This window comes from Scophthalmus maximus, chromosome 21 (genome assembly GCF_022379125.1).
Source record: "Scophthalmus maximus strain ysfricsl-2021 chromosome 21, ASM2237912v1, whole genome shotgun sequence".
Lineage (NCBI taxonomy): Eukaryota > Metazoa > Chordata > Actinopteri > Pleuronectiformes > Scophthalmidae > Scophthalmus > Scophthalmus maximus.
Window position 1 is genome coordinate 15,380,001 of NC_061535.1, and position 10,000 is coordinate 15,390,000.

The following is a 10,000-nucleotide window of genomic DNA, read 5'->3' on the forward strand; positions in this document are numbered from 1 at the left end:
CACAAGAAAATCTTTGTGTTTTAACAGTCAAACATGTTGAGTTTACCAAAGTACACAGGTTGTCGTGAAACTACAGAAAACTCTCTCTCACACGCACGCACACACACACACACACACACACACACACACACACACACACACACACACACACACACACACACACACACACACACACACACACACACACACACACACACACACACACACACACACACACACACACACACACACACACACACACACACACACACACACACACACACACACACACACACACACACACACACAGCGTCTGGAAGCATGTATTCATGTATTATTGATTGGAACAAGCAGCGGTGAAGTGGAGCACGGAGTTACAGCTTTGTTCAAGGGCACAGGGGCGAGCGAGCCACTTAGCGGACTGACAGGAGAGAGAGAGAGAGGGAGGGAGACAGAGAGAGAGGGGGAGAGAGAGAATATTTCAAATGTTCGTTTAAAACATTGTTTGTGAAAGCGGAATATTGTGTAGTGTGCGTGTGTGTGCGTGTGTGTGTGTAAATCAGCAGTTTAATTTCTGTGTGACATCCTGAGAGGCTGAAGTGCACTAAACAGCCTGTTGGACAAATCGACAAATCAATTCCTGACCTGCCTGTTTATACACAGTGTGTGTGTGTGTGTGTGTGTGTGTGTGTGTGTGTGTGTGTGTGTGTGTGTGTGTGTGTTCTGACCGGAGTTAAGCAGCTCCTGCTCCATCACCCCACAGCCCAGCACCTCCATCCAGTCGCCCTGGAAACGCACCTCCATCTCAAAGGAGGGATGAGTGAAGGGGAAGTAACAGTCAAGCCACCGGATCTCCACATCTGAGAGGAGGAGGAAGAGGAGGAGGAGGAGAGAGGGGATGAAGAGGAGGAGAAGAAACAGAAGCAGGAAATGGAGGATTGAAGAAGTGAAGGAGGAGCAAGAGAAAAAAGAGAAGGAGGTGGGGGAATAGGTGAGAGAGGATGCAGAGGAAAGAGATGAGAGAAGCAGAGAAGAAGTGGGTGGAGGAGGAAAAGAAGGATGAATTGAAGGAAGAGTAAGAGCAACAGGAGGATGAATAGGAGGACAAGGGGGTGATGTAGTAGGAGGAGGAAAATAAATAGAGAGGAGGAAGAGGAGGAAGATTAGGAAAATCGTGGGGCGGAAAGAGGAGGATGAAGATGATGATCGAGAGGAGGTAAATGAGAAGGATGACGAGGAACAAGTAGAAGGAGGAAGAGAAACACGAGGAAGTAAAGTAAGAGGAAGGAGAGGGTGAGGAGGAAGAGAGTGAGGGAAGATGAAGATGATGAGGAAGAGTCGGATGTCTCACCTCCTCCGAACAGGTGAGTGACGAGTCGCGTCAGAGTTTGTTTCAGGTTGAACTCCAGCAGCTTCACGGCCTCAAGCGAGTGAGTCTCCTGCTTCTGAGGAGTCCTGCGACCTCCGACCTCCAGCAGAGACAGATCCTCGCCGTTCTGCACCTGAGCGAACAGCTGACACACACACACACACACACACACACACACACACACACACACACACACACACACACACACACACACAGTAACTTAACAACTGTTAAGAATGTCAATGCTCCTAAATTAAAAGATTCTTAAATACGATGAAATTAAGCTTCACAGATTTAAAACAGTGGCTGGACTTTAAAACCCGTGGGTTTCTGGCGGCACTCTGCAGCCGACAGGGGACACTTTATGGTGGCGCACCACTCGAACCTCATGGTTGGAGAAGAGCCGGACTCCCTCCATCTGGTGGAAGACGGGGTAATGACTGGCATCGATCTCGTCTCGTCGGTACACGTCTCCGGCCAAAAGGAACGCATCCAGACCCGACCTCACCAGCTCCCTCTGGTGGGCGGAGGTGTGAGCACGAAGCATCATTTTCCTGCTCAACACACACATACATAAAAATCACAAGACAGCTGTTACTGTAGTTGTGTTCTGAGCCGTTTCTAACATCAATGACTGGATCAGATCAACAAACTGCTTCATTTCTTCTTCACAGGAGGTTTCAGTCAATAACTGTTTCGACGTAGTGGTTTCCATTTTTATGTTTTGGTTTCTGTTTTGACGTTGTGGTTTCTGTTTCGACGTTGTGGTTTCTGTTTTAACGTTGTGGTTTCTGTTTTGACGTTGTGGTTTCTGTTTCGACGTTGTGGTTTCTGTTTTAACGTTGTGGTTTCTGTTTTGACGTTGTGGTTTCTGTTTTGACGTTGTGGTTTCTGTTTTAACGTTGTGGTTTCTGTTTTGACGTTGTGGTTTCTGTTTCGACGTTGTGGTTTCTGTTTTAACGTTGTGGTTTCTGTTTCGACGTTGTGGTTTCTGTTTTGACGTTGTGGTTTCTGTTTTAACGTTGTGGTTTCTGTTTTAACGTTGTGGTTTCTGTTTTGACGTTGTGGTTTCTGTTTTGACGTTGTGGTTTCTGTTTTGACGTTGTAGTTTTGTTGTTGTGTTTTCCAATATGTCATTGTGATTTGCACTTCAGGGCCACCATAAATCATTTATTTAACGTCTACTTTCTATTTTATTACTCGGTCATTATGCCATCTGTTAACATGAAGGGGGCGGGGCTTACAACCTATACTACGGCCAGCCTCCACGGGGCGATCAGGAGGATTTGGCTCCTCAATCAACAAGAAGTACAAGAAAAATGAAACACAACTACAAACAAATTTTGATGAAGCCAGACGAGTTATATTTCCAGTTGTCACTCACCTGTTCAGGTAGTAGTTGTCCCCTCGTTTCCTGCTGGGGTGGTCGGACGGGATCAGCAAGCTGTCAGTCAAATCAGACTCACATCAGCGACTATTGTGATAATCCATTTGTTTTAGGAAAACCAAAAATATTGCCTCATGTTTACATAAAAGACATTCTCAGAGTATATTCTAATCCAGACAACACAACATAAGGAACATCATCCAATCAATCATAAAAGCCGCTGACCTGTCAAAGTTCTGCTCCACTGTCACCACCGGGCTCAGGTTGTCATGGACAGAGAACAGCGGGTTGCCCCAGCGACCGATGTAGGAACTGCGAAGTCGAAGAGACATTAACACATTAAAACCCACTGATAGTCGAAGATTGAATTTGAGGTTCTAGAGTGATAACTCCAAAAACTTTGATTTCACAATGAAACATCCCCAGTTGATTACTTATGTTACACGTTCCTAAACGAGTCATTATCTAATTATTTGTGCAAATGTCCGGAATAAAAATATGATCATTGGATAAAACAGGGTTTAAAATTCTTGTTTCATGTTCTCGACATATTAGAGATTGTGGATATCTTTTTTGTTCTCTCCATTAATCAGAAAAACGGTCAATCATTTTTTCCAACATGATGCTCAAAAAATTCCTTGATCCGCCCCAAAGTTTAAAGGATTCTTTCTCTGCTCATGTTCCATCCTTTTACCAAGTTTCGTGAAAATCCGTTCTGTACTTTTTGCGTAATCCCACTGTCAAACAAACAAACAAACTTTAGACTCCCTGGCGGAGGTGATAAAAGTTTGGTCGTTGCTAGGCAACAGTTTGAGGAACAGCTCCGCCCACCTATAGAAGTGAGCTTTGATTCGCTCCTTGATCAGCCACAGAGGATGGTGCGGCTGGTTGTGCAGGTTGCGGCCGACCTTGGCCAGGATCTTTGGCGTCACGTTGGTGAAGTCATCGCGTGAGTGGGACCGGCCCAGAACCTCCACCGAGTCCTGGCCAATCGCAGGCTGGGGGGCAGGGCCAGGGCCTGTGCTGAGACGTCTGCACGAGAGCGCCGACAGACGGCAGCGCCCGAGCCCAGCGAGGGGCGGGGTCTGCCGGAGGGGGAGGAGCAGCGAGAGTCTCATGCTGATTGGTCCATGGAGCTTGAGAGACATTAAAGTTAGAATGTTATTAGATACAGACAAACACAAGGTCACTGAAGGTCACTGTTCATTTGAGACCAGAAAGCTTGAAGCTTTTTTTGTCTTGTATATGAATATTTTGTTATATACTATGACGAGTTATGGTGTTTACTCTATTTTGACCAATTCAAGTTTATTTTAAGTTTTAACAAATCTGTCGCAGCACAGTTTCCATCTCGCCAGCTAACAAGCATGTTCACACACACACACACACACACACACACACACACACACACACACACACACACACACACACACACACACACACACACACACACACACACACACACACACACACACACACACACACACACACACACACACACACACACACACACACACACACACACACAATAATTACACTAATAGGCAAAAACGGCAAAATGAGACAAAGTGATCCGAGTCGGAAGCTCAGGTTCTTGTTGTCCTTTTCTTCTTTCCATCATTTATCATCTGACGGGAGACGAGGCACTCACTTTTTATCTGTCCCCCTCAAATATTTGTACACGCGCACACAAAGAGAGAGAGAGAGAGAGAACAAGACAAAGGGTGTTGCATTGCAGGGGCATTGCAGCAAAAACTGATTATTGTTCCCCAAATCTGCGAAGCTTTCACCTCTGCTCTGCTACTGGTGTCATATTATACTGGGCAGGTCTCTCTCTCACACACACACACACACACACACACACACACACACACACACACACACACACACACACACACACACACACACACACACACACACACACACACACACACACACACACACACACACACACACACACACACACACACACACACACACACACACACACACACACACACACACACACACACACACACACACACACACTTCAAGGACATTTGATTTGACGGGAACCTAAAAAGGAAAATTCGTAATTTTGAAACAAAATTGCAGCAAATGCTCCGATAGTGAAATGAAGTTGTTCTGAATGAAAAAACAAATAAAGGCTGTGAAATCAACACATTTTTCCTCCAAATATATATAAATAAAAAAATTAATACGTTTGGACAAAGGTCACGAGGAGACCGGATCTGACAAACGTCCTCTCCTCAGATTCATAAACATTTCTGACCGTTGTCATAACTCGTCACCGTTGAAATGAATCCATTGTCACAGAGTGAAACATGAGAAACGACGAAGGGGGAAACAGCAACAGAGACGAGATCTGAAGATTGTGATGACAAAAAGGTCACGTGACATTTTAAAGACCTGCGTCGCTGCAGCTCGGGAGAGTTCACATTAATGTATCAGACAAAATAAAATCTAAGTCTCTGTACAGTGTATATGATTTTAAGTGTTTTTTATTATTATGTGTAAATGTCATCTGTCTTTGTTGTATCTGTGCGACACTTTATTTCATCTGCTGCCCTCTCGACCAGGACTCCCAGGAAGATGAGATATTGTATCTCAGTGGGAACTTCCTGGTAAACTGAAGGATAAATAAAATAATCCACGTTGTCTGCGTGTCGGCGTCGCGTCTCCGTGGGACCGACCCTCCTGCCATGTGATCATCGCCATATGTCTGTTCCCATGGCGCCGCACATATGGACGCCGGCCTACGCACAACCACAACAACAACACAGTAAATACACACGTGTTGGTAATAAACTGAAGCTCATCAGAAAAAGAGAACTGAAAACAACCTTGGCTCGGGACACGTGAGGCCACACGTGATAAATTACCTTGATTATTTTTGAAATTGTATATTATACAGAAACTGTACATGATGAGGAGGCGAGAATCAATATCTTCCTTCTCTCTCACATTTATCACTGCTGAGGCTTAAAAAGCATTTTCATCTCATGAATCTGCTGAAGCGGTTTAAACTATTAAAAAGTGTTTTTTTAATGTATATTAATATTCCCCCACATGAAGTCACTGATTAAAATAAACACGGCAGAGAGGCGGTGGGCGAGCGGATGTGTTGTGTAACAGCCCGCGTGTTTGTAGAGCGAGCAGCGGCGTGAACAAGACGAGCGGCGCGAGCCACAGGAAGTGGTCGCGGTGCCAGAGAGGGACTCCCTCTGACGGGAGGGGGCGAGTGACACCGACGCTCCTGCAGAGGGAGAGAGAGGCCACCTGTTCAGAGTCGTGGTCGTCACGGCGATTTCGCTACACGGACCACGACAGACTGAGAATAAGTTCCTCTTTATTCTGAAGTGATTTAAGTTTGGTAGAAGATCTTCCTCCTCCTCCTCCTCTTATTTCACGCAGCTTTTTGACTAGCAGCATTTCATCAAACATAAAACTGTCATAAAAGATTATATTCATTTTCTAATACGAGGAGAGGAAACAGGAAACAGGAGAGGATACATAGGGAGGAAAGGGGGGAAGAAAGGAAATGAGAGACGAGAGACGAGAGAAGGAGGAAGAAAAGGAAGAAGAGGAGGAAGAAGAAGAGGAGGAGTCGGACATGATGAAGGAGGGAGATTTTATGGTCGGAGGAGAAAAAGTGCAGAGGCTGCAGCTCTGTGACACCGAGAAGCTTCACTAACACATCCAATCTGTCACACACACACACACACACACACACACACACACACACACACACACACACACACACACACACACACACACACACACACACACACACACACACACACACACACACACACACACACACACACACACACACACACACACACACACACACACACACACACAGTCTTCGTCTTATGTTACGTCACAAATCTGCTGCAAACATAAAGATCTGACATCATCAGACAAATTTTTATGTTTTTTTCAAATTGACTTTCTACAGTTTCGTCTCCTCGGTTACCACCGCTCATTTCTACTCTTCTTGTTCTTCTTCTCTGATACTGTGACTCGCTGCCTCGACTTCCTGGAACTGGTCCGAAAGTCCGGACTCTTTTCACGCTGCCAAAGAATCCAACCACGGTTCAGTTTGATCCGGACCCAGACCAGCTCTTCTGGTCGGACCGACCTGTGGTCCGTCAGTCTGAGGAACCTTTCACACCTGTGATTTTGGTTGCGACCAAACCGAGAAGTCCAGAAGTTTCCGGTACCAAACGATCCAGGTGTGAAATCGTCTTGACTCCCTAAACTTCAACGTCAAACCAAAACCAACCGGATCAAATGTGAATAAAGTAACAAAGACATGAACCTTGTTATTGTGGACTCTCAGGTGTGAAGACGTCGTCGGAAGTCGTCAACGTTCACCACTGATTTCTAAAAGGCTGATTATCAACAGGTTTCATGAATTGCCCGTGTTTCCTGTTTGCTCTGTAGCCATGGAAACGGATGACTCTCACTAACTCGCTGATGACACCGAGGAAGAAGACGAGCAGAAGTTTTCAACTTCATCTCAACATTTGATTTGATCAGAGGAGAGGGCGAGTCACTCGGTGTCAGACTGACCTGATCGTATGAAACCACATTATCTCTCCTGCCCGATGTAGATTCACTCTCGTTTTCTTTCTCGTTGTTCGATTCATTTCACCCAAACTCCAGTCCAGCTGGTGACGTCTTGTCAGAGCGTGTTTGTGAACACGAGGAGGCCGAACAGGAGATCGATGTGTTTGAGACACCGTCCCTCGACCTGAATCCATCATCCCTCTGCAGCGACCAAACAGCCGCAGCAGCTCCAAGCTCAGAGCTCGTTTTTTTTACTCCGCCGATTTGTCAGATATCACCTTCACTTCTGTTTTCATTAAACTTGTAAAACATAATGCATTTTCTCCCCCCAATGTGGAGGAGGACACGTCCAGAGAAACACGACTGAAAACACTGGGTTTTGGGAAACATGACGGAGCGAGAATCAAGCAGGATCCTGGACAACTTCACACCAGACCTGAACCGAGAGGTCGCTTCTCATGTATCATCAAGACGAGAGAGCCAAACAATAAACGATGAAGAAAAACGATAAAGATTAAAGATAAAGGATAACGATAAAGAATAAAAGATAAAGGATAAAGATTAAAGATTAAAGATAAAGGATAACGATAAAGAATAAAAGATAAGGATAAAGATTAAAGATTAAAGATAAAGGATAACGATGAAGAATAAAAGATAAACGATAAAGATTAAAGATAAAGGATAACGATAAAGAATAAGAGATAAACGATAAAGATTAAAGATAAAGGATAAAGACTAACGATAAAGAATACAGATAAACGATAAAGATTAAAGATAAAGGATAACGATAAAGAATAAAAGAAAAACGATAAAGATTAAAGATAAAGGATAAAGACTAACGATTAAGACAAATGATAAAGACTGAGGATTAAGACAAAGGATAAAGATAAAGACGAATGGTAAAGAATAAAGACAAATGATAAAGACTACGATAAAGAGAAATGATAATGACTAACGATAAAGAATAAAGATAAAGACTAACGACAAAGACAAAGGATAAAGATAAAGACTAACGACAAAGACAAAGGATAAAGGATAAAGAATAGCGATAAAGACAAACAATAAAGGATAAAGAGTAACGATTAAGATAAAGATAAATGATAGAGATTAAAGATAAAAGAAAAGAGGTGAAGCTCCAGTCAACCTTTCACTCCCACACACTATCTGTTTATTCCATTTTACCTTTTGTTAATAAAGAGGTCGTCTTCAGTTTCATGAGGTAGAAATAAAGTGAACTTGACTTGAGCTCTGAGTGTGTGTGTGTGTGTGTGTGTGTGTGTGACAGAGTGTAGGAGTGTGAATTCAGGTTGCGACGCAGTAAACGTGCTCAAAAGACACACACTCGTCTTCTGAGTGTGACCTCAGTCAGGGAAAGAGAGACAGACACACAGAGAGACAGAAAGACAGACAGAGAGTGAGACAGACAGACAGACAGACAGACAGAGAGTGAGACAGACAGACAGACAGAAAGACAGACAGAGAGTGAGACAGACAGACAGACAGACAGACAGAGAGTGAGACAGACAGACAGGCAGACAGAGAGTGAGACAGACAGACAGACAGACAGAGAGTGAGACAGACAGGCAGATAGCGACACATTTCAGCTCTTAACATCTGCTGAGGCTGAAAATAGACAAAGTGTTTGTGGAGACGTGAGAAGACCTGGAACTGATCACAGGAGGAACTTCAGGTTCCACTTCCCTCATTCACACGTTCTCATCCTACTTTCACAAAAACGCAAATTCAATATTCTTAACTTTTCCTTTCACACCTATGTGAGAACACAGCAGGAAGATTCACGGAAAACGAGTGCTCGCTCTCTACCCGGGCTCCTCCCCTCGCCCGAATGTCCCGCACGCTATCCTGCAGCTGTGAAATTGTCCGACTTCTTTGTGTGTGGAAGGCAAACTACGGAGACAGTGACGCGCGTTTCAGAGGCAGCCATGATAAGAGCTGAGGAAAGGATCTTCACACGCTTCCTATCCCATCTCCTTGAGGAAATGACCTTGACCTCATGATGTTGTCCATCAGGGTTGAGGAGACGCAGATCCACCAGCCTCACGAGGAACAGAGTGAGGCATTCTGGGAAAGCGGGCTCACGGCCGTTATCCTTCTTAAAAGTTTGGAGCTGAGCTCTATATAAAGACGGAAAACTTTGAGTCTTTCTTCACTGGAAACTGTCGTCGTTTAGGTGGATGGAGTCAGCGGCTGAAAGGTAATTGGCGGTGGCGGCGGCGTGATGATGAAAGGCTGAGCAGCTGACCTGCAGGTCTCGTCTGCGGCTCCTCTTGTCCTCACAGGGATCTTCATTCATCTCCGGTTCTTGAAGCCGGACTCTCCTGTTCCGTCGTCCACTCCTGACCCGCGGCGTCGCCTTTCATCCGCCCGCCGCTCGCAGCCAAAGTTTTTCAGGGGAAGTTGAGCGAACATCGATTAGTCACGGAGGAAAGGAAATTAGCTGCGAACGTGCTGAATTTATTTCTCTCTGGGAGGCGGATTTTTATATGTTACGTGGTCGATCAGTGAGTCTTTTAAAGCTGAGTTCAGTTCACATTCTGGGTTTGTGACTGGACTGAGGAGCAAACAGTCCTGATCAGCGATGGTGAAACGTCAGAGCAGGTCCGACGACGAGGTGGAACTGATGAGAACCAATCAGAGAAGAGCACATGGGAGTCTGCGGGTTCGTGTTT

The 10,000-nt window shown here is 44.9% G+C and overlaps 1 protein-coding gene across 7 annotated transcripts in view; it reads right to left on the bottom strand.

Moving 5' to 3' along the window:
* Positions 1–10,000, bottom strand: part of fars2 (phenylalanyl-tRNA synthetase 2, mitochondrial) — a 46,977-nt gene that overhangs the window by 33,337 nt on the left and 3,640 nt on the right. For all 7 annotated transcript variants that reach the window (XM_035619218.2, XM_035619217.2, XM_035619214.2 and 4 more), the window contains 6 exons: positions 3,567–3,871; positions 2,961–3,047; positions 2,733–2,792; positions 1,734–1,902; positions 1,331–1,493; positions 708–839 (listed from right to left, as the gene is read on the bottom strand). In XM_035619218.2, the coding sequence (XP_035475111.1) occupies positions 708–839; positions 1,331–1,493; positions 1,734–1,902; positions 2,733–2,792; positions 2,961–3,047; positions 3,567–3,853 (898 nt within the window). In that variant the 5' untranslated portion in view covers positions 3,854–3,871. The remainder of the gene's footprint in view (positions 1–707; positions 840–1,330; positions 1,494–1,733; positions 1,903–2,732; positions 2,793–2,960; positions 3,048–3,566; positions 3,872–10,000) is intronic.